Here is a 24,731-nt window from a genome sequence, read left to right on the forward strand (position 1 = left end):
TGCCCGCTTTCAATAACGCTTTTGACAACCGTTCTGCCCTTCTCATTAATTTTAAACAGTTAAAACACCGGGAGGGGGGTGAGAGGGGAGGGGGGAAAGTTTTTCATTATTAAAGTGCTTTACTTTTTAATAACAGAGGATTCTGTCCACCGGGGGAAAGGGCAACTCGCTTAATTTCACATTCATATTAAAAAGATGGCAGGAGGGTGACACTCTCTCGCCACCCAGGAGGCTTAAGGAAAGAAAAAAGGTGGATCGGGGTGGTGTGGGCGAAGAGCGAGGGGGGAGCAGGGGGAGAGAAGGAAAGGAAGTTTTTGGCGTTTCACAACAGCTGAGACTTGACTCGCTTTAAAAATAATAATTGTATGTCGCTTGTCCACCAGAATGCACAAGGAAGTACATAAATGGACATATATTCATATATATAAATAAAAGAACATTGGGTTGCAACTGGTCCTACTCAAAGTAGACCCACTGAAATCAGTATGCATGACTTTTTGTAAAAACCAGTGTGGTGCAGTGCAGGTAGAGTTTTGGACTAGGACCTGGGTTCGGATCATCACTTGGCCATGAAGCTCACGCTGCCTGAACTTGGATCACTGTGCCTGCCCTTTGGCCCATGACCTGTGTATCTCCCAGGGTTGTTGTGGAGATTGAATGAGGTTGGGGGAGAACCATGTACTTCACCTTAAGGTCCTTGGAGGGCGGAAATGGTGGGATACATATCCACTAAACAAGTAAACCATGTTGTGGTTTTGTTGCCATCAGGAGGTCTGGGAATCCTAAGAAATGAACAATAATGTAGGCTCGTTATTTTCAGTAGGTCTGCTCTGAGTGGAACTTAGCTGGAGACAACCCATTGTGTGTATGCAGATAAAGGCATAACAGTAACATTAATAGTAAAAACATTTTTTTAAAAAGTCAGGACTAACACATCATAACTTTAAACAGCTGTTAAAAACAAAGGTTTGCTGGAAAAAAGCACCCTCAACAGGTCACATGCCAGAAGGGGTAAATTATCTGAACTAAGGATGGGAAGATTGTGGCCTTCCAGTAGTTGTTGGACTATAAATCACATCCTCCCTGACCGTTGACCATACTGGCTGGGGCTGGTGAGAGCTGGAGTCCAGCACCTGTAGGGACGTAGGAAAGAAGGCTGGTCCATTAGGGCAAATGAGGCATTGCCACGCCAACCTCAGACTTCTCTCCAACAGCCCTTACCTGCTTCCCTGCCTTCTTACTTCCAGTGCTGGTGGTAGCTCTGCCTGTCAGCTTTCTTCCTCCTTAGCCTCAGTGTGGCCCCTTGTAGAATTCAGCAAGGAGGAGAGGATGGGGCTGACCCTGCTTGTCATTGCCTCTGGTTCCTTCTACTGTTGGGCTTTCTGCCCTGCCAGTTCCAATAGGCACCGGCTTCCACAGGTTAGTCACCACTAATTTGAACAGGGCAGATAATTCTACATATGGGGCACTGCCCAAGATGAGGTGCCCTTTGTACATTTATTCTGCTCATGAACATTCTGTTTTTAAACACACACACACACACACACACACACACACACACACAGCAGCAGCAGCAGCAGCATATCTAACACTTCCACCCCTTTAACTCCATATTTTGGTATATATTGCAAGACTTTTTCTCACTGCTAAACAATGTAACCAAGCACCCTTAGGTGTTTGAAATCTGAATTGGTTTTCAGCATTGCATTCTAAACAGAGTAAACGCCACACAGAAATTGCCCATTTAAAAGCACACTCCTCGAACCATTGCCACAGAATGTGCTTTTTGGAATATATGGAATTGGAAGTGTCTGAGAGTGTAAAGATTTTTCCATTTTGGTGAGACGAGCCAGCAACCTGGATTTAGTTGGCACCAGTGGCGTAGCGTGGGTTGTCAGCACCCGGGGCAAGGCAAGTAATTTGCGCCCCCTAACCCGTGGATTTGCGCCCCCTAACCTGTGGATTTGCCCTAACCCCAGATGTTGCGCCCGGTGCGGCCGGCCCCCCCTGCACCCCCCACGCTACACCACTGGTTGGCACAGTTAATGCAGTCTTCTCACAAACGATGGTTTGCAAATCCAGATCTAGGCTTGGAAATATGCAGTCCCCCCTGAGTAGAAATTTATGCTTAGTGCAGGCAAAATGCAGCCAAGAATCATGCACTTCAGAGTCCTCCTGATAAATCAGTAGGATTTGGGTTGCAATCCTATACCAGTTTACCTGGAAATAAACCCCACTAAACTCAGTGGGACTTACTTTTGGAATCTGCCGTATATGGCATCAGAATATTGGCCCATCTACCTCAGTATTGTCTACACTCTCCAGGGTTTCAGGCAGGGGGCATTTCCATCCCTACCTTGAAATGCTGGGAGTGAACCTGGAACTGTCTGCATGCAAAGCACAATGTTCTACCACCAAGCTACAGCCTTTGAACTGTTAAGCTCCTACTTGGCCATTCCCCATTGCACTCAATGTGTTCAGCTTTGGTTGAAGCATGCCTTCCTACAGGAGTAGCCCACTGTCTTTTGCTCAACTTCAACCTCCTTCATCCCCTGGCCATTGGCCATGCCATCTGCCAGGGCTCCTGGGAGATGGAGTCCAAAAACATCTGGAGGGCACTATATTGTCTGTCTTTCCCCAACTATATTGTGAGTGACACACACTTCTGCCTATCATGAGGGACCATGGAGTGCACCTCTGAGAGTGAAGTCAAACTGCTGGAGAATCACAGCACCTGCTGTGGCTGCAGAGGCCGGTAGCTCATAATTGCTGCCTCACACATTATTTCTGCATCTGTAGCAGTACTGAAGTGACACTCTGGGGTGCAAGCCTGGGCTGTGTGTATAGATGACAATAACCCCCTCTCAGCCTCACTGATGTGGTCCAAAGGAAATCGGAGCAATACATTTGACACCAGCTTAGCTGCAGGAGTTGCCGGAAGGAGGCATACAAGACACCATCCAACTGTCTTAGGGACTCAACTCCAGATTTGTGTAGGGTTTCCTCCTTAGCCTTTCCTTCTCCTGAAGATGTCCCACAGGACAGTGGTACAGATTGTTCCTCAGGGTTTCCTCTCAAAGTCTTTCTCATGAATGAGTGTAGTTGCAGGGCAGCGGAAGTTTAGGAACAGAATTTTTGTTCTCCCAAAACACTAGCATTTTATTAAATGCTTATGTAAGAAAACCATTCAGACAAAATGGAAGCTGCTTAACAATTAGATTGCAAAACCCTTAGCTAAGCCTTCCTTGCACTTGTTTACATAGGGATGTATAAGAGCATGAGAAGAGCCTGCTGGATCAGGCCAGTGGCTGACCGGATGCTTGTCAGAAACTCTCAGGCACAAGGGACTCCCCCTCCTGTGGTTTCCAGCAACTGGCATACAGAAACATACTGCCACCGATGGTGGAGGAAGAACATGGAAAGAGCCTTCCTAAACCACCCCAAAAGGGATCCCATTCAGTCCAGCATCCTGTTCAAACAGTGGCCACACAGATATGAGAAGCCTGGAAGCAGGTCCTGAGCACAGTAGCTCTCTCCCTTCTTTGGGTTTCTAGCAACTGGTGTTCAGAAGCATTGCCGCCTCCCAACTGGAGGCAGAGCATGGCCACTGTGGCTAGAAGCCATTGATAGCTTTCTCCTCCATAAATCTATACCATCCTCTTCAAGCCGCCCAAACCACTAGGCCACTTCAGAGCAGACCCACTGAAATGAACAGTCACCACTAATTTAGGTGCTTTAATTTCAGTGAGTCTGTTCTGAGCAAAACCTCAGTTGGATATGTTCTTTCATTTCCTTTTCCTCTTTCTACTTCCATAAGGTTTTTATCTTCCCATTCCTCTTCTTAACAATACTGGCAGTTGCATTCCAAAAAAATGGTGTTGTGGGGGGCACAGGGGAGAGACACAGAGTTAACAGGGAATATGCTACCAATGGCATAAATGCTTATTTAGCAAAGGATTAGAAGATTTGGGGGGGGGGGGAGGGAGCCTACCGTCTTTGGTAGATTGGCTTCAAAGATGCTGGCAGGTTGCTATGTTATGTAAAATTGCACCATCATCGCATAGATATGGTTAGCGATGCTGAAGGCCATGTAAGTTATTTTGGAAAGGTGGCAGGCGATCTGTGAGGGGGTTTTGCTCTGGAAGAAGAGAAATACGTTGGAAGGTGTGCGTCTCGAAGATTGTCAGTGCTGCCCCTAGGATGAGCTCAGGAGAAGTGTGTGTGTGTGTGTGTGTAATATATTATTTTTAATTGATTCAATTGGTATCCCATCCTTCCTCCTGAAGAAGCCCAGGGCAGCAAACACGTAAGTAATATATATATATTTTTTAAAGCGTTCTAAAAACAGTTAACAACAGTGATCGCATGATGCCAGGAGCAGTGTATTTCAGCCACTGAATGTCTGGGTGATACAGGAATGCTTTTAGATTCCTCCTCGTTCTGATGGAGACAGGCACATCTTAACAGGGAGGGCATTCCACAAATAGGGAGCAGCCACTGAGAAGGCCCTGCTACAGGTCACCTCTAACCAAGCAGCCCCTAGTGGCGGCACCAGTAACATCATCTCACCTGCCAGTCATACAGACCATGATGGCTCTGTCCAGCCTTCATGGTGTTCCTCTGAAAGCCAGGTGCTGGAAATTGCAGGAGGGGAGAGTTGCTGTTGTACTCAGGCTGTGCTTGTGGGCTTCCCATTGGGGCATCTGTTTGGCCACTATGAGAGGAAGATGTTAGACTAGATTCACCATCGGCCGTATCCAGCAGGTTTTTATGATATTGGGGAAGGGGCTCTTTGTTTTAGACATTTTTGCTGTATGGCTGAATTTGGCTAGCTTCATTCACATCTCAGGAAGGGGAGGGGAGTTGCAACCCCAGAAAGCTTGGTGGCTATCAGTGCAAACTCAAAGATAAGACAGCACAGGCCCTGAATGTGGCCCTCTGGGTCCCTCTCTGGCCCTCAGGAGTCTCCCCAGGCCACCCCTCCTCTCCCTGGCCCCAAATATCTGAAAGATATTCTTCCCTACTGATACTTTCAGGCATTAAGATCAGCAGAGGGGACCCGCTTTCTTTGTCCCACCACCACCTTCAGCTTGGGCTGATAATGATAAAATTTGGTTGGCAAGGCAGCCAGCTCATAAAGGTTTTTAAATACTAAATAACTGATCTGTTTTTTTCCTGGAAGTCTGGTAACCTGGAGAGGGTGGCCTGTGCTTGGGACATTTAATATGTGACTTCCTTAATTGGCAAACACTTTTGGTACTGTTTTAATGGATATTTCGTTTCAGTGGTTTTTACTGTTCGTTTCCCCCATCTCTGTCCCATGGCAGAGCGATTCATAAGCTGAATAAACAGAAGTGAAGAATTGGGTATAAAATCTATTTATTCTTCATTCTTCTTCCCCCGCCCCCACTTTCTTCGTCTGTTATAGAAGTTCCACAGCGATGACCCCCAGGAAGTGCGGCGCAGAGCCACCATCTTGCAGACTGAATTCGAGAATTACGTCCACTCTAATGCAGAAACTGTTCAGCGGGCCAAAAAAGGTTAGGAGTCTTTTTGTTTTTGATAATCTTAGAATGTAATCCTTATTTTTAGTTTTAGCAGGAGAAGAGGGGGTGATGAAAAACATTTTTTACTATTGCATCATTGAGTGGTGTTTTTTAAAACATTATTATATTTTATATTCCATCCTTCCTTCTGAAGGAGCCCAAGGCAGCAAGCAGGGTAACAGAGCACAATTAAAACTTCCCAAAACAACCTTCTGAAACCAGCTAAAACCTTCTAATAGGTTTAGGTGAAATGCCATAGTGCTAACTCTGTCATAACCAAGCTCAGCTTTCAGCAGCCAACCCTATATAGGGCAAGGACCAGAGCTCAATGGTAGAGCATCTGCTTTGGATGCAGAAGGTCTCAGCTGCAGCCCTCAGCATCTCTAGGGCTGAGAGAGCCTTATGTCTGAAATCCTGGAAAGCCACTTCCAGTCAATGCAGAGAACACCGAGCTTGATGGACCAATGGTCTGACCCTGTATAAGGCAGCTTCCTATGTTCCTAGATCAGGGGTCTGCAACCTGCGGCTCTGGAGCCGCATGTGGCTCTTTTACACCTTTGCCGCGGCTCCGGGACGGATACTAGCGAGGGGAGGAGGTGCACTCCCCACTGTGGCAGGCGCTGTACTGGCTGTGACGTCGCATGGGGGCGGTGCGTGCGTTAGTCACACACCGTCCTGACGTCACCTTCCCGCCCGCTGTCAGATCGCGGCTCCAGAGATATATTTGTTTTAAATGTCGCAATGGTTTTGCGGCTCCCAGGTTTTTTTTCCTTTGAAAATGGGTCCAAGTGGCTCTTTTTGTCTTAAAGGTTGCAGACCCCTGTCCTAGATGTACACCCTCCCCTCTTCGGCACGAGAATGAATTCCACCCTCTTGCTTTAACCACAGTTAAGCTGAACACTGCAACTAAACTATGGTTAGTTGAAATCAGAAGCAAAATCATATTTTCCTGGGCATCTCGGAAACATCTTTTCATCATGCTACTATGGTTCAGCACAAGGGCAGCTGAACTTTTTGAGCCCAAGAGTGAATCTGCAAACAACACAGTCACAATTTGCACACACAACAACCAATCACAAAAAGCAACATATTCTATTGGCTGCAAGAGAACACTGTTTTCAGGCCCATTTTCAGCAGGAGGAAGAGCCAGGAAGAAACCTTCTAAAGTTTGATCCCAAGGCCACTCCCCCCCCCCCCCCTTTTCCTTTTTCTATTCTGCTGTGGAACAATTGGCACACAACCAGTCCGGAATATGATTTCTCCCCTCACATCCCATTTTACGGACAAGGAAACAGTGACCCTCCAAATTCTGCAGTCTTCAGGATTTGCTTGGTGGGACTGGGCATAATTGACCAGCAGGCATCTTCTTGGCCGCGTTCTACACCATCAACAGTGGCACAAGATATCAAGGGTGGGGGTGGGGAGAGGCTCTTACATTACCAAACCCATATTGGTGCTCGCAGTTTATGCAGTTGAGGGCTCCATAAAGGCAGATGCGATTCTCTTCTTCCGTGCCAGAGCCTGAACCTTTATGCAATGCTGGATGACTGCAGAGGGAGAGATACCAGCCCTGCATTTCCCATGAATATCTTAAACGCTTCCCTTTCTCTCTCCCTCGCCCTCTGTGTTTTCCCAGTTTTGCGTCCCATGCAAAGGTGGCTCCTCCTTGCCCTTCCTCCATCGCCCCATCTTTCTTGCTGTCTGCATATGCAGGATTTCCAAACGCCGGCTGGCTTCCATAAACCTCCCTCCATTCTTCCTCCTCTGTTGAAGCCAAGGATGGTGAATAATTAACGCGGCAGCTGGCTCTCCTGTTTATGGCAGGAAATCAAACGGAAACGATGCCAAATGCACAGTTCTCTCTCTCTTTCTTAGCCTTCTCTCCCCACCCCAAGCTCTTCACTTCCATTTATGTTTTGACCTGGTCAATGTTGTTGGTAGCCAGCGTTGCCTCACAGAACCCCTTCCCAAAGGAGCGGCTACTTTTAAAAAATATCTGCCTGTTCATCCTCACTCTGTTCTTTAGGAAGGGCCCATAGCTCAGTGGCTAGAGCCAGGATGGAAACCCTTCTTGCAGTCCAAGGGCTGTGTTTCCTCCTGTAGAACTTTTTGGGGGCCATGTGGAGACTTGACCACCACCGTTTTCCCAACTCTCTTTCCCTTGTGGCTGTGGGGGACGCAGGTGGCGTTGTGGTCTAAACCACTGAGGGCTTGCCGATCGGAAGGTCGGTGGTTCGAATCCACGCAATGGGGTAAGCTCCCGTTGCTCTGTCCCAGCTTCTGCCAACCTAGAAGTTCGAAAGCATGCCAAAAAGTGCAAGTAGATAAATAGGTACCACTCCGGTGGGAAGGTAAACGGCGTTTCCGTGCGCTGCTCTGGTTTCGGTGTTCCATTGTGCCAGAAGCGGCTTAGTCATGCTGGCCACATGATCCGGAAAAACTGTCTACGGACAAACACCGGCTCCCTCAGCCTGTAAAGCTAGATGAGCGCCGCAACCCCAGAGTCATCTGCAACTGGACTTAACTGTCAGGGTACTTTTTAGAGCATCTGCTTTGCCCACAGAAGGCCCCAGAGTTCAATCACCAGCATCTCCATATGGTTGAGAACGCTTGTCTGAAATCCTGGGGAGCTGCTGCCGGTCAGTGTAGACAGTGCTGAGCTAGATGGACTAGTGGCCTGACTGTGAAGGACCTTCCGACATTCCTGTTTGAAGCACCGTGGCTTCATTGCAGAGCACCTGCTTTGCATGCAGAAGGTCCTGGTTTCAATCCAGGTAGGACTGGGAGAAACCTCCTGTTTGAGAGTTGCTGGAGAGCTGCTGCCGGTCAGTGTAGACAACACTTAGCTGTATGAACCAATGGGCTGACTCCGTATAAAGCACTGGGAATTGTGTGGGCAGATTTAAAATGGCAGGCACTGTGATTCTCCCAACGGTCTGACTTCATCCCCAGAGGCGCACTCCATTGTCTTTCAAGACAGACGGATGCCAACAAGTAAAAGGGGGGAGGGGAAGAAGAAGAAGAAGAAGAAGAAGAAGAAGAAGAAGAAGAAGAAGAAGAAGAAGAAGAAACCCAAAAGATTGATCATACTCGTTTTAGCATGGATTGGGAATGTGCAAAATCAACAAACTTACTCCAAACCTTGATGACAAATTGACAATTTCAACTGCTTTTCATACATTTGATTTTTACGTGCCCAAAGATAATATGCAAAGTTATGCATTACAGTGGTACCTTGGGTTAAGTACTTAATTCGTTCTGGAGGTCCGTTCTTAACCTGAAACTGTTCTTAACCTGAGGTACCACTTTAGCTAATGGGACCTCCCGCTGCTGCCGCATGATTTCTGTTCTCATCCTGAAGCAAAGTTCTTAACCCGAGGTACTATTTCTGGGTTAGCGGAGTCTGTAACCTGAAGCGTCTGTAACCTGAGGTACCACTGTATAGCTATACTCCAGATCCCACAGAACCAATCTGACAGATGTGAAGTTACTTTGAATTGCATATAACCAAGTTCCACTCAGAGTGGCCCTATTAAAGTTCATGGACCTAAGTGAGCCATGTCCATTAGTTTCAATGGGGCTACTCTGAGTAGGACTAACATTGGATACCCCTCCCTCACCCTGCAATTCATGGGATCTGTCATATTAGCTACCATTAGTAGTTGCTGCCCTCCCCGCAAAGGTTGACCACGGCATGCTCAATTCTGTGTTCTGGTGGGATGCACATTCAAACTGGGTGCAATGAGAAAGGGGGGACCATTTCAGTCGTGGCTCCAGAATAACCTCCTAAAGGAGGTTTGCCAGCCATGTAGCTTCCTTGCTATTCGGGTGAGAGTCTCTATTGGTAGTTACAATATAGCTCATGTGCACTAGGAACTATGCATTCATTATTGTAAATCCCCCTTCCAGCTGAGATCAGACAGCCCCCCCCCCCCGCCTCCCTGCTGAACTTCAGACATTTAATGTAGACCTTTCTATTCAGAGTTGTGTTGTGCCTTTTTATGGGGTGGGGATTACCTATGAACTTGGGTTGTTGATTTTTTAATGCCATATTAATCTGATTGATTAATTGTTTTATTGATTGCTCCGTAAGCCTCTTGTGACCATCTACGGTCAGGCTGTTGAGTAGGGGAGACAGTGGTACTGAACCTGCTGGCTGCTTTTTTCATAGTCCTCTGCCTCTGCTTTTTTAAATAAGGTTTTTAGATAAAGGTTTCCCTGATGTTTTCTGTATTGTGGTCATTCGCCTTGAGCTCAGGAGGGGAAAGCACAGGTGTGCATACCCACAAAAATGGCAAACTCTGACTTGTGTTTCCAGTTTTTTTTTTCCTTCTTCTCTGCCCGATATGGACTAGGAACTTGCTTTGTGTGGTGGAGCGGGAAAGAAGCAGAGAGATGTAGGCCAGCCCGGCAGCATTTCTGTGCTTTGAACCAAGCAACTCTTGTCCATGTGGCTTTTGAACCACCTGTATGATGAAGTTGGGCCTGAAGTCGTGACTGAACATCTTAAAATATCAAACATTACCTTTAGAAAGGTTGGCAACTCACCCCCCCCCCGCCCCCGCCGGTAATTTCCCCTCTCTTTCTTCCTGTGTTCCCCCTCCCCCGCCAGACGGGTCTCTAAAAAATTGATGATGTGAAATGAGAAGAAGGGGTTGTAGTGCTCTCTCCTTCGTTACTCCCTCATTGATTGGGAAATGGTGTTCGCTTTGCTTGGCAAACAGAGCTTTGATGGATTCCCAGAGTCCTTCCAGGAACTGATCTCGCTAAAATGACATTTTTATTACTGTTCGTAAACCCCAATCTCCTGCCACCCCTGAGAGATTAGGCTTAAGCTGTGGGCAAACGTGCTGGTCTACTGACTCAGTGAGGAAGGGCAAAAGAGACTGGTGGGGGAGCAGTGTTAGGTTTCGATGCAGTTAAGGGACTGGGGTGGTCTGGGGTGGGGAGGCAGGGGTCTGAGATGAGGGTAGGGAGAGAAAGTGGGGAGGGGTCCTGAGCTGCATCGCTGGGATTTATTTGAAAACCAGAAATGTGAGAATTCTGGGTTGAGAATCGGAGGGGAACGAGAACTGGGGGCTAACCCTGCAAAGCATGAAATCTTTAGTGGCCTCCTTTGCAAGTACAGCCATACCTCATGTTACATCCGCTTCATGTTACGTTCTTTCAGGTTGCGTCCTGTGGTGACCCGGAAGTACCGGAAAGGGTCACTTCCGGGTTTCGCCGCTCGTGCATGCGCAGATGCGCAAAATGATGTCACGCGCATGCGCAGAAACAGCGAATCGCAACCCGTGCATGCGCAGACATGCTGCTGCGGATTGTGTTCTTTTCATGTTGCAAACGGGCCTCCGGAACGGATCCCGTTCGCAACCAGAGGGACCACTGTCTATGTACCTACATAGTTTTTATTTGTATGCCAGCTTTCTACAGTTCAAACCACGCTCAAGGCGTCTTACAGCATGAAAAGAATTCATAACTACAACATAGCAGAAGTAGTCATGAACAATAAATAAAACATTTTTTAAAATACACAACCGGACTGAACAATTTCCACATAAATCACAACAAGATCTAAAATAAAAATGTTTTTTAAAAAAACTCAACAGCGACAACCCCCCTAAACACCCCAGGCCAGGAATCTGTTAAGCAGCCTCAGCCCCTGTATCTTATCTGGAGTTGGGCTATACCCCCAGGCCAGGAGGAAAATGGTGTGCAAGTCTTCCAGGACTCACAGCCAATAGTTTAGAAGTACTCAGTGGACATTGCAGTAGCTGTCCCTATGGTGGCCTGCAAGAGTCACACAAGGCATTTGTTTGGTTTTTTAAAAGAAGTGTTTGTGCTGTTTTACAGCTGCTTTTTCTCCATCTGGGGTCAGCAGAGAGGGAGGGGCAAGCCTCAGAATGACACTAAAACCTGTAAGACAAGGATTCCCAAACTATGTCCATGAGCTTCACGGTGTGTCTGCGGATCTCTGGTTGAAGACATTAGGCGGACCTTCCATCACATCAAACATTCGTATTGATTTTTAGTTGCATCTTTATTTCTCCTTTTATTTCTTCTTGTTGTATTTTATCAAATCACAGTTTGGAATTGTCTGGATTCTGTGGGATGCATATCATAACACAATAGATTTCAATATAGAAGAAACAAAAGGAGCATTAAGAATACGTACAGTTGAAAACCATACAGGCTCCAGCACACCGCTTTGCAATTGCTACAATAGCCAGAAAAATTATTAAGTCGCCTGCCAAGACCTTCAGCGATCTTCAAGTTGGGTGGGGTGAGTTTGGGAGCTACTGATACAAGGGACTTTAATAAAAGTAGTAAGCTGCCCAATACCTTACGACAGGAAAATGACAGATGATAATTCAAGCGTTATAAATAAACAATTCATAATACAGATTGTAGATCATATGCATAGGGCTAAATTTTACTCTTGAGTAGACCCATTAAAATGAACACCTTAAGTTGGTCATGTCTTTCGATTTCAGTGGGCCTACTCTGAGTAGGACTAACATGGGTGACAACCTGCTATCATGAATTATTTGAGACAGATCTCTCTCTCTCTCTCTCTCTCTCTCTCTCTCTCTCTCACACACACACACACACACACACACATATGTATATGAATACAAACAACTTCTCATATGTGCATGCTGTACAGTGGTACCTCGGGTTAAGTACTTAATTCATTCCGGAGGTCCGTTCTTAACCTGAAACTGTTCTTAACCTGAAGCACCACTTTAGCTAATGGGGCATCCTGCCACCGCCGCGCGATTTCTGTTCTCATCCTGAAGCAAAGTTCTTAACCCGAGGTACTATTTCTGGGTTAGTGGTGTATGTAACCTGAAGCGTATGTAACCTGAAGCATCTGTAACCCGAGGTACCACTGTATTTGTGCGGGAACATGCACACATGCAATTCTGGGAACTCAGAAGTGGATCCCGGAAATGGGGAGCATCCTGGAAAGTCCTCCTGACTTGCAAGGAGACCCTCCCCAGATCCTGGAGAGGACATTCTCTTCAAACTTTGGGGAGGGTCTCCTCATGAGCAGGATGCCTCCCCGCCTAGCAGCTGGCGTGCAGGGTAGCAAAGCAGCAGCCACTTCTCTGCACCTCAGCTGTGCAAGCTCTGCTGCCCCTCCGGTTTGCACATGTGAGCTGGATGGACAGCAGAGCTTGCACAGCTGATGGGCAGGGAAGCTTCTGTAATAAAATTAGTCCCTAAGCCATGCCAATCAGAAAAAACCCCAACATCAAATCACATCTTACGCACTTGTGGGTTTTTTAAAGCAATAAAAATGTGATCCTTTATGTGTCTACCCAGAAATAAGCCCCGTTGAGTTCAGAGGGACTCTTTCTTCAGTATATTAATGTAGAATTGCAGACTCAAGTTCTGAAAACCACCCATGTTTTAACTGCTGTTGTGATACACAAATGTTGCCCAGTGCAGGGGATTTATTTTGGTAATTTGATGGTATGTGACTGGCTTTCTGTACATGCTTAGTGAACATTGCATCTGTTTTGGAGGTGAGCTTGAGCTCAAATGAAGAGTGTCCCAACAGGGAGATAATCTCACCTGAGAGGCGATGGCACATAATCCCTTTTTGCAAAGGAAAATTCCCAATGGCCACATTCATTTTTCTTCCTCCCTTTTCCCTCCAGCTCTGCAGTCTTTCATCCGGTCGTATGCAACCTACCCAGCCAGCCTCAAGCACATCTTCCACGTCAAGTCTCTCCATCTGGGCCATGTGGCAAAGAGCTTTGGGCTCCGGGATGCCCCTAAGAATCTCAGTGCCACCTCTGCCTTCCCAAAGCAAGCAAAGAACCAGAAGCAGAAAAGGTAAAGGCTCAACTGTGCTTTCCAACTCAGTGTGCGGGTTTGACATAGGAATAATGGGAAACCGGTGGCCTTCCAGATTTGCATCAGCCCTTGCAGCTAACATGACGAGCCGCCGGGGAGAATGGAAGCTGAAATGCAGGAGCCTGTGGAGGGTCACAGTCTCCTCCATTCCAGATTGAAGCAGCAGCATTGCCTACTGCATACAGCGAATGGAGGGATGCCTCTGTTTAGAAGAGACAATCCTTCAGGAAAAAGGAGGGATACCTCTTCTTCAATTTGGGGTGGGGAACCTGCAGCCCCTCTAGATGTGGTTGGACTGGTACAGTCCTAACTGTACCAGCTAGCATGGCCCAATGGTCAGGGGAGAATAGGAGCTTGGAGTTCAATATATTCTAGAGATTCCCCATTTCTGCTTTAACCTGTAGAGCCATAGGGTGGCCTGGGCAAGACCCTTCCCCGTTCCAGCTGTTCCTCCTCTCAATACAGCAATGTACATCTACTCAAAGGAAGCCTTTCTGTGTTAACACTTGTTTTGTGTGCTTGCATACGGTATGATTGGTGCATGTGCAGAAAGGACCCCACACTCAATGCCAGACTCATGCACTCCTCTCTTCTGCCACCAGGAGGAGGTCTTTGCCAGAGTTAGGAGTGCAGGAAGCTGCCTCATACTGAGTCAGACCATTGGTCCATCTAGCTCTGTATTGTCTACCAGGGGTAGCCCTAAGTGTGGTGCTTTTCAGCAGTTTTGGATGGCAGCACCCATCAGCCCCCAGCCAAGATGTCCAATGGTCCAGAGCGATGTGTCTGCCTCTCCTTGACCTGCTGCCTGTCAGTGTCATTGGGTCACCTCAGACTCTGCCATCCAGTGGATAAAATCCTAAATAACCTAGGCCAAAAATATCTGAGGGACTGCCTCCTTCCATACAGACCCTCTTGGGTGCTGACATTGGCAGAGGGGATGCTCTCGGTAGTTACACCACCAAGTTGTGACAGGTGGCAGCCAAGGAGAGGGCCTTGCTTGTCTGCAACAGACCCTAAGCTGTGGAACTCCCTCCGCAAAGGGGTGAGTCTGGCTTCTTCACTCTGCAGGTGAATGCTGAAGATGCATCTCTTTACCCTGAGACACCTGAGATGTGCCTTTTCAGGGCCCTGCCATTCCTGTGACTGTAATCTGTTTTAAACTTTTGAATCCTGAATTTTAAAGTGTTGCAGCCTGCCCTGGGACCTGCTCTTTGTCATCATCATCATTTTAGAGTATGAGAAAATGCAGCCTTTCTGCACCTTTTTGAATCCTCCCCACTCTGCCAACACGTTTATTTATTCCCAACCCATGAATGCTCTCCTCTTTTAGCGTTCCTGTTTAGATAAGAGGCCCTATCAGATTGTTCTTTTAAAAAAATCTTCAACTGTGGAGTGATTTAGAAAAAGAAAAGTTTTCTAAATCATACTTTTTAATCCATGCATATATACTGCTCTCTAAACCACCTTTGCTTTAATTCAGAGAAAACCATGGTAAGAAACAACTCCCAAACTACTTTCTTCTTCTTCTTTTCCTTCACTTTCTTTCAATTTCTTCCCTTTCTCTTTCTTTGCTGTTTCGTTCTTGACCTTTTCTCCCAAGCCCGCCTTCCTTTTCGCAAATATCTGTGTTGCTTTTCTCAGTTTTTCCCTTTATTTCTTTACTTGGGTCCCTCTCTTTTTTTGTATATACTCCATTGCTGCAAAATTGTTTCAAAAAAAACAACAACGCTCCAATCTGCGCAAAGCGTCGGCTGTTCAGTTATAAAGGCCCCCTTAATCCATGTCACGATTTGCTGGGGCCGCTGACATCTTTAGCTCAGGCCGTCCGAGAAGCAAAATTAAAGAAACGAAGTATGTTTGGGGGGGGTGCAGGAGGATTGGGTGGGGGACGGGACCCACAGAGCAGTTGTTGGGAGGGGACTCAGGACGAACCGCATTGTCCCTGCCTTTTTTCTCCCTGCGGACTGCTTCTGCTCACCCTCACCAGCAGATGGGCAGCAGGACAGGAATGCCCCAGCGAGCAGGGGATTTAACGGAGCTTTATTTAGCTAAGAATAGCCTGATTAGCTGATAAAGAGCATGTAAGATGGTATGGGGCAGGCTTTGATGTCTCCTTAGCCCAGCAGGGAACGGGGTGATGACTGACACCAGCAGTCTCACTGGATTACAGCAGGTGGGGACAATGTCTCCCTCTGTTCCTGAGATGTTGTTTCTCTGTTAAAGCTACCCCCGCTTCTTTTCCAGAGGTTGCGTGTTAGGGGGCCCTTTCCATCCCTCCCAGTTGTGGGGGGGGCAGGGAGAGAAAAGCTTGCATTGCCATTTCCACAAACTTAGCAGAGAGCAAAAAATGGACAGCAGTTTGGGAGTCATCAGGAGAGGTGGGGGGTGATTAATGTTTCCAACCAACCCCCTTCCTGATCTAAAGAGAGCCAGTGGGTGGCATCTTGGAACAAAGAGACCCACCAAGTTCAGATCCCTATAACCAGTGCTGTTTTTCTAGAAAAAGAGGTGCCGGAACTCACCCTGAACGCCTGCCTCGTTCTCTTAGAATGGCAATGGCACCCACCCGAGAGGTGCTGGGACAGAGCTCCAGTGAGTTTCTGGCCGAAAAGAAAGCCATGCCTGTTAGAATCGCCTGATCTGCCTAACCTACCTCACAGGGTGGCTGTGAAGATTAAAGGTGGGAGAAGCATCTTGGCATTCCTGTGCTCTTTGGACAAAGAGCAGGATAAAAATTAGGAGTAAGGTTGTTATGCCCCATCCCCCTTCTCCAAGCTGCTGTTTCGTCCCGCTGGGAGAGATATTCATGGAAGTACTGTCATTCTCCCTACAGAAATATAGTAGGGTGGTACCTCAGGTTAAGTACTTAATTCGTTCCGGAGGTCCATTCTTAACCTGAAACTGTTCTTAACCTGAAGCACCACTTTAGCTAATGGGGCCTCCTGCTGCCGCCGCGCCGCCAGAGCACAATTTCTGTTCTCATCCTGAAGCAAAGTTCTTAACCCGAGGTACTATTTCTGGGTTAGTGGAGTCTGTAACCTGAAGTGTATGTAACCTGAAGCATCTGTAACCACTGTAGATTCATGAGGGGTGTGTACTTTTGATCAGAGCTGTATCCAGATTGATCTTTTTAGTGCTTTCGCTAGGGCTCAGTACATTTATTTTCTTTTTTTAAAAAAATTAACAGGTTAAAACATTAATAGCAATGGGTCTAATGGATTATATCCAGTTGTATTTTATTCAAAGTAGACCCACTGAAATTAATGTACATAAGATGGTCGTGCCAATCAATTTCAGGGGGTGTACTCTTGAGGAGGGCTTACATTAGATCTATTCCTTTGCTTTGGGGATGAGGTCACTGGGCTGCTTAAAAAGATGCACAGCATGATTTATATACCACTTAATCAACAAAATCCTCCAAGCAGTTTAAGTAAAACAAAGCTTTTAATCCTGATGGATTTTGCCTTTGACCACACCCTTCCTTGGAATGCACCCCCTGAAAGGTTGACTAGGTTTCAATACAGCTCTGACATTGCAGGTGGTTCCACACCTCTGACCTAAGGGGGTCCCCCCTTCCTGCTCTCTCTGCCTGTCACTGTCGGAATACCAGGTACTGATAGATCCACCTCATACATTTGAAGCACATCCAGTGTGCATTTAAGGCACATACCGTAATTTCCCCCAGAGGATCCTGGGAACTGTAGTTTAAGAATGCTGTGAATTGTACTCTGTGGTGGGACTGCAGTTCCCAGGATTCTTTGGGGGAACCTATGCACTTTAAACATATTATGTGGATCTGGTTGTGTCACCTGTTAAGTATTATGGAAGTATGCTTCCTCCTCCACCCCATGAGTAGTTTTTCATTTTTTAATTCATATTCAAGTAAATGCAGGTTTTAATTGAATTGTTAATAGATAGGCTGTCTAAGACTTGTGATTAATTGATCTAAAATTTCTTTTAAGTGGGTAACAGTACCATTATTTTGAAAAGAATTTATGGAGGGTATAATTCCAAGCTGAAAGGTCTGGTTAAAAAAGTGTTGCCTGCTGTTTTCGTTATTTTTACAGGATTTTATATTCTGAAACTTTTGCTGCTTTGCATAATTTATTCTGGCTTGCCTAGGCACAGGGTGGGGGTGGGGAGAGAAACTAGTCAGAGGCATGAAACCCCACACTCTGAAAACATTATTCAGTCCCCCTATCTAGCTGACTATCTATCCCAGCTCCCCAGATCTCCCTACATATTGCTCATAGGTTTGGAAGTATGCCTAATTTATTTTATTATTTAGGTAATTTTATTTATTCATTCATTCAGCCAGTCATAAAATTTTAATACTGCTTAATATAATAAGTCTCTATGCGGTTTGCATAAAAATATACCCAATAACATTTAGTAAAAAATCCTAAAAACTAGATCAAAAAACAGAGCAAAGTTCTACATCACACTCTCACACACAAATAACAAATAGTTTGGCCTCCATAAGGACTAGAAACTTGCTCAGTTTTTATTATTTTTAATTGTTTTAATGAAAGCAGATATTCTTCAGAAGCTGCATCCTGCACCCAAAAACATATTCGTTGGTAGTGGTGGTTGTGGTGTCTGCACAAGTAAGCCTGTGTGGAGTTGGCACAGCTGTGGAATGTGTAATTTTTCTCCCTGTGTTAAGAATCAATACCTCAGAAAGGCATGATCTGCGTAATACAGAGTCCTTTTCTATATCTGAAATCTGGCCCTGAAAGTTTGCCTGATTATTCTTATTTTTAAAAAAGAAGAAATATGTCCAAGACTAGGCATATTCTACAAGTACAAAAACAGTGGCTTGTCTCCAGTTAACATACTCAGAGTAGACCCATTAAAGTTAATGAGCCTAAGTCAGCCATGTGTATTCATTTCAACCGGTCTACACTGAGTATAACTAACACTCTATACAACTCAATATTTCTTCTCAAATTGTTTTGTTAAAAAAAACAACAACCCCCGACAACTATGGTTTTATAGTCCTTCAGCTTGCATGATCAAAATGAGAGCAAGCCTCAAATTTTAGCTTTTGCAGATTACTCCCGATTGCCCCCAATACAGAACGATCAGGTCTAATTAAACGCAAGTCACACACAGCCTCTTCTGCATTGCTTTTTGAGTAATGAGAGAGAAGTTGGCCCTTGTCGGGGGAAACATGTGGAAGAGGGTTGTGAGAGAGAAAGAGAAGTACATTGCATGAGCAGACCTAACATCCTAATGCTCTTTGAACTTTTCTCTTTGGCCAGATTATTTTTGGGGTGGGGGGGAGGCAGGCACAGCCCCCTTAGAGGACGGGCTCTCGCAGGCGAAGAAGCCCTCCCAGGCCAAGCTGCAGCTGCAGAGCTTTCCCCCTGCAAAGCAATCTCCTCCTCGTCAGATTGGAGTCCTTTTTCAGCTGCCAATTTCCTTGTGGCATTTGCTGCTTCCTTAATATCACTTAATTAGTGGCAGGGAAAGCTTGGAGCCTGGCCCAGGGAGGAATTTGGGGCGTTTTTCCCCTCCTCTGGATGGTGCTCTGCTGCAGAAATAAATCAAGTCCGGCGGGTGGGGGGAGCTTTGAGACTAGAGAAGAGTTGGGCCAAGTGCAAGATCAAGAAAGGGGTTTGTTTTGCAAGGGAGAGGCTGGTATCATGGAGGGAGAGGGCTATCAATGGCTACCAGCCACGGTGGCTATGCTGTTCCCCCACAGTTGGTGGCAGCAATGCTTCTGAATGCCAGTTGCTAGAAACTGCTTAAGGAGAAAGTGTTCTTGTGCTGAGGTCCTACTTGTGGGTTTCCCACAGGCTTGTGTTGTTGTTTAGTCATGTCCGACTCTTCGTGACCCCATGGACCAGAGCACGCCAGGCACCTCTGTCCTCCACTACCTCCTGCAGTTTGGTCAAACTCATGCTGGTAACCTCAAAAACACTATCCAACCATCTCGTCCTCTGTCGTCCCCTTCTCCTTGTGCCCTCCATCTTTCCCAACATCAGGGTCTTTTCCAGGGAGTCTTCTCTTCTCATGAGGTGGCCAAAGTACTGGAGCCTCAGCTTCACGATCTGTCCTTCCAGTGAGCACTCAGGGCTGATTTCCTTCAGAATGGATGCGTTTGATCTTCTTGCAGTCCATGGGACTCTCAAGAGTCTTCTCCAGCACCATAATTCAAAAGCATCAATTCTTCGGCGATCAGCCTTCTTTATGGTCCAGCTCTCACTTCCATACATCACTACTGGGAAAACCATGGCTTTAACTATACGGACCTTTGTTGGCAAGGTGACGTCTCTACTTCTCAAGATGCTGTCTAGGCCTGCCATTGCCCTTCTCCCAAGAAGCAGGCATCTTTTAATTTCGTGGCTGCTGTCACCATCTGTCACCATCACAGGCTTGTAGTTAGCCACTATAAGAACAGGATCCTGGACTTGATGGGCCATTGGCCTGGTCCATCAGGCTCTTCTCATGTTCTTACGATATGAGACTTGATGGGTGGTTTGAGACACAGAGGTGTAGTTAGGGGGATGAACTGGGTGCCACACCGCATGGGGCAACACTTGCCGCGGGGCCTGCAGTGCACGCAAGCCACACGTCTCTCCTGGGAGTGACACAGTGGCTTGGGCACCTGCAGGCTCTGCCATGCCCAGAAGGGCAGTGTGGGGCTTGCGTCTGCCTGTTGCCTCCCGCTCAGCTCCTTGGAGGCTCCGCGGCATGCCCCGCCCTATGGGTGGCCTGCCCCGCCCCCGGGTGCAGGGTGCATGCCACCCCAGGCGGCTGAGCGGCTAGCTGCGCCACTGAGCCTCAGTAGGGGACCCACAGCTCTTTTTCATCAGCGCATTGCTCCCTGCCTAAACGTTCTGCTTCATATTTTCTCCTTTCTTCACCCTTTTCAACCTGGATGGGGAATCTGCAGGTGTCTACATCATGGGCAGTCCACATTTGCAGTCCCAAAACTCCCACCATCATCCTTGACTGTTGGCCCGGGGCTGAAGGGATTTGGAATACAACACCAGGATTGGGCCACAGGTTCCCTATGTAATGTTCTCAACTCTGTTTCCATTATTTTCCCCCTAGACTGCACCTCTGCTTGTGCCCTTCAGATGTGGTTGGATTCCAACTCCAGTCGGCCCCCAAACCCCGCCAAAGAGCATGGCCAGTAGCCGGGGATTATGGGTGCTGATTATTGCCTCTGAGGCCCGGCGGTCCCAGTTCAGGAGTGGCCTAAACTGGGCATAAGCACTCCTATTTACAGAAGTCACAAGACTCCAGGGAAAAGATGTAATCTGGGAGCACACCCAGACTATATAGTTTCCCCCTTCAAAACGATGTACAGTCCCTTAGAGCATACCTGGGGGTTGACCAGGTTGGCCCTCACCAAGGGCCCAGGCCCAGGGTGTGTGTGCAAAAAATATGCCTCTCCACCCTGGCTCAGAGTGGCTAGGAGCCCACTTTCCCACCCATGCACTCTCTCCGCTGCTCTGTCCTTGCCAAGGCGCAGTGGATGGGAGGGGGGTGCACTGGTACAGCTCCTTGTGAAGGGCGCATGGGAGCCTAAGTATGTCTCTGCTTCTGAGAACAAGTTCTTCATCTAATTCCCAGAGTCACAAAACACCCTCCAACTGTATGGCATCAGGTTTGTGAGGAAACAGACTCTCGGGCCAAGTTTGGCCCATGGGCCAGAGGTTCCCCACCCCTGACCCTAGGAAGGGGTCGCAGATTGCAGCATTACTGGACCTTTTGCCCTGCAGGCTGCCCCTTTTGCCTCCACCAGTGTGTTGATGCTGTGTCCTGATTTGATGAGAACATACTTTTAAAAAAAAAATCTTTCCGAGATATGCCTTTCAGTGTCAGCCAACGTTGCCATGTAGTGGAGACATCTGCTAGGTTGTCTGAAGGAGCATATCTCAGTTGATAGATGCTATGCCCCACTCCTACTGCTGCCACCATCCCTCCCCGTAAGACACTCCCACCCCCCCCCCTTCACAGCACACACCAGCCACAGATGGCTCATTTGACTCAGTGGGTAGAAAAGCAGGTGTTCAGATAGCATTAAGCCAGAGGTAGCCAAGCCTCATTGCTTGGCACTGCCAGCCACCGGATGGGGCAAGCAGTGAGGAACCTCCGTCAAATGAATTGACGGCATGATCCGTGTTGAAAACGGTCCCTGATAAATGGCGGCCTCTTCTCCAGAGACGCACCACGGGTCCAAGAGGGGCGAGCGTCACCACTGTGATGAGTTTTTGGCAATTCAAAGCTGGCTGTGTTGCATGTGCATCAGCAAAAAGAGCATTTGAGCCCACCACAGGGCTGTTGTCGCTTCCCACCCTTATTTGTGACTGTCTGTTTTTGTTTTGTTTTTAAAGCCATTCTCCTGCACTCAATAGCTAATATCTGCCAAAGTAGTGTACAAAACTACATTTAAAGACCATCAGTTGTATGTGATGTTAGACTTAGAGCAGACCCATCAACTAACCTGGGTAAATTAATTTCAGTGGATCTACTCTGGGTAGAATTTAACTTGAATCCAACCCTGTAAATCCACGTAAAAATAAATGACAACTCGAAAGCAGCAGAATTAATATCCCAGCCAACTCAAAAGCTACTTGGGAAATAATGGTCTTGACCTGCCTTTTGATAGGACAGCAGAGAGGGAAGGGAAGGTCATTCAGACCTCCTGGGGGAGTTCCAAAGCCTGAGGTGATGCAACTGAAAAGACCCTGCAGCCTGCTGAGGGTCTCACTCTAAAATCTGCTAGGAAGAGATTGCAGTGCTGTATGTTTGTTTATTACATTTACATCCCACCTTTCCTCCAAGGAGCTCAAGGTGGCATGCAAGGTTCTCTCTCACCTCATTTCATCCTCACAACAACCCTGTGAGGTAGGTTAGGCCTAGGGTCTTTTTACCCAGCAAGTTTCATGGCTGAGCAGGGATTCGGATCCTGGTTTCCTGGGTCCTAGCCCAACACCCTAACCACTGGCTTTCATGCGTGTTGCCTCCATCTTCTCCCCAAAACAAGCATGTGGGGTAGGCTGAGGAAGGTGCAGCACCCATGCCTGCCATTCCAGGGCAATAGCCAAGACCCCTCTCTAAGCCTATTTAAAGAAAATTCAGCTAGGCACTCCATGCAAGAGCCAGTGTGGTGTAGTGGTTAAGAGCGGTGGACTCGTAATCTGGTGAACCGGGTTCGCGTCTCCGCTCCTCCACCTGCAGCTGCTGGGTGACCTTGGGCCAGTCACACTTCTCTGAAGTCTCTCAGCCTCACTCACCTCACAGAGTGTTTGTTGTGGGGGAGGAAGGGAAAGGAGATGGTTAGCCGCTTTGAGACTCCTTAGGGTAGTGATAAAGCGGGATATCAAATCCAAACTACTACATTTTCATATCACACCCTCTCCTCAGTGTAGTGCTGTTCCAGAGCAGGGATGGAGGAACAACTGGCCCTCCAGATGTTTTTGGACTCCCAACTCCCATCAGCCCCAGCATCCAGCATGGCCAACAGTCAGGGATGATGGGAGATGTAGTTCAGCAACACCTTGAGGCAGCACTTTGGCTGCCCCTTCTTCTCTTCATCACTAGAAGAACAGTTGTTCCAGTGAGGCAAAAATATTGGTCCTGCCATTTTGAGACAGCTGAAAAATCCATTTTACATTGTTTGTTGTTGTTGTATTTATATATTCGTGTTTCTTCCAAGATGGGATCAAGGCAGCTTCCAACATTTAAAAACATCACTATGAAATGCAACATGAAAAAAAGAAAATAGTTAATAACAATAGCACATTTAGAGCCAGCCATTCAAATCCGCTTTGCCCCTACCGTAGCCCAGTGATCAGCATCGCCTGCACCTTAGTTTTTCAAAGGCTCATCTGAACAGGAAGGGCTTTGCCTGCCAGCAGAAGGAAAGCAAAGAGGGAGCCAGTCTGACCTCTCTTGTGAGGGAATCCTACAATATAGGATGTGCTCCAAACCCAAGTCCCTCTTATAACAGTTCCTGAAGAGAGGGACTGGTGGGTAGGTACAGCATATCACATCCCATATATTTACTACTGGCAGAACAAGGGAGTTCTTTTTTAAAACATGAGAGTTGAGCAAAGATATGAAATGTCTCCGTGGTTCAGCTGTGCTTTGCTTTTTCCTCGTGTGTGAACTGTTGTTCTCTTTCACCTGCACACCTGTTGTGCATTCACACCTCAAGGGCTTACTTTTGCAATAAGGCTTACTTTTGAAAGAAGGAGCTATATCTTACCATCTCTTTTGAGAGAGAGCGAGAGAGATGTTAGGATTCTGTTGACCCTAAATGTATGGCTACTCAGGAGATGGATTTTCAAGGTAAGAACTCAAGGAAGGAGACTCAGTCAGTGGAGTCCGAGCCGTCAGGATGAATGGAGCTCTTTTCCCACACCAACCTTATTCCATCCTTGGCCAGCTCCCTACTTGGGGATTGAATCTGGGACTTTCTGCTTGCAAAGCATGTGTTCTGTCACCACATTATTGTTCTAAAAATAAAGTAATGCTCCAGCCTTCATGATTCTGGGATCTTCTGCATGCACTGCCAAAGTCCTGATCTCCCCTGTCCCCACAACTGCTATTTAATTTTAGAAAAACAAGCAAACTTGGATAGGTTAATCATGTAATCTTGTTTGGCCCAAAATTCCACTAAGTTTGGTGAGACTTTCTTCAAAGTGGGAACGTTGAGAAGTGCATACTTAAATTTTAAAATCCAACAGTATCTCCTTGTAAAACCAAATCCTTTAAAAACAGTTTTCTCCTTCCTTATCTCTCTCCTTTCTTTTGCCCAGGCGTGAGTTTCTTCTCAAGAAAACTCGGGGCAAGCGCCGTCTGGCCGAAATCTTGCAGTCTGAATACTCGAGTGGCTTGGACATGGTTGCATCTAAGGTCAAGAGGAAGAAAAAGCTGGCCAGCCTGGGAACTGAAAGATGAGCCAGAAATTCTCAGCCTCTCCCAAGACAGCTGAGACTCACGGGTGCTGCAATCTGGGAGTATCACCAAAAATTGAGGTGCTTCTTCCTCCACAACCCCTTTTTCAAAGCCTGCTCCAGGGGAAGGGGAAGCAAAATTCAGAACAGCATTGTCCTGTATGAAATTTAAGGTGTGCTGGTTGTAACAGCTTCTGACCAAAACTTTCTTTTTTGGGGGGTGGGGTTATGAATGCAGAGTGGAGCCTGCAACCCCTGAAACAGTGGTAATGGTGAAAGCGGTGGCCCTCCCAATTATATTCATTGTAATTTTTTAATATGAGCCGCCTTAGGAAGAACTTTATTCTTGAAGGATGCTGTAGAAATATATTGAATGAATGAATAAATAAATAAATAAATAAAT

The 24,731-nt window shown here is 46.9% G+C and overlaps 1 protein-coding gene across 3 annotated transcripts in view; it reads left to right on the forward strand.

The window, feature by feature from the left end:
• Positions 1 to 24,731, forward strand: part of DDX31 (DEAD-box helicase 31) — a 68,579-nt gene extending 43,848 nt beyond the window's left edge. Inside the window, exons 18-21 of one of the 3 annotated variants that reach the window (XM_077922412.1) lie at positions 5,429 to 5,540; positions 13,211 to 13,388; positions 14,382 to 14,451; positions 24,191 to 24,321. In XM_077922412.1, the coding sequence (XP_077778538.1) occupies positions 5,429 to 5,540; positions 13,211 to 13,388; positions 14,382 to 14,451; positions 24,191 to 24,196 (366 nt within the window). In that variant the 3' untranslated portion in view covers positions 24,197 to 24,321. Of the gene's footprint in view, positions 1 to 5,428; positions 5,541 to 13,208; positions 13,389 to 14,381; positions 14,452 to 24,190 lie in introns of those variants that run through there. The other 2 variants (XR_013391322.1, XM_028716093.2) reach the window with 2 other exon arrangements.

This window comes from Podarcis muralis, chromosome Z (genome assembly GCF_964188315.1).
Source record: "Podarcis muralis chromosome Z, rPodMur119.hap1.1, whole genome shotgun sequence".
In the NCBI taxonomy this organism is placed as follows: domain Eukaryota; kingdom Metazoa; phylum Chordata; class Lepidosauria; order Squamata; family Lacertidae; genus Podarcis; species Podarcis muralis.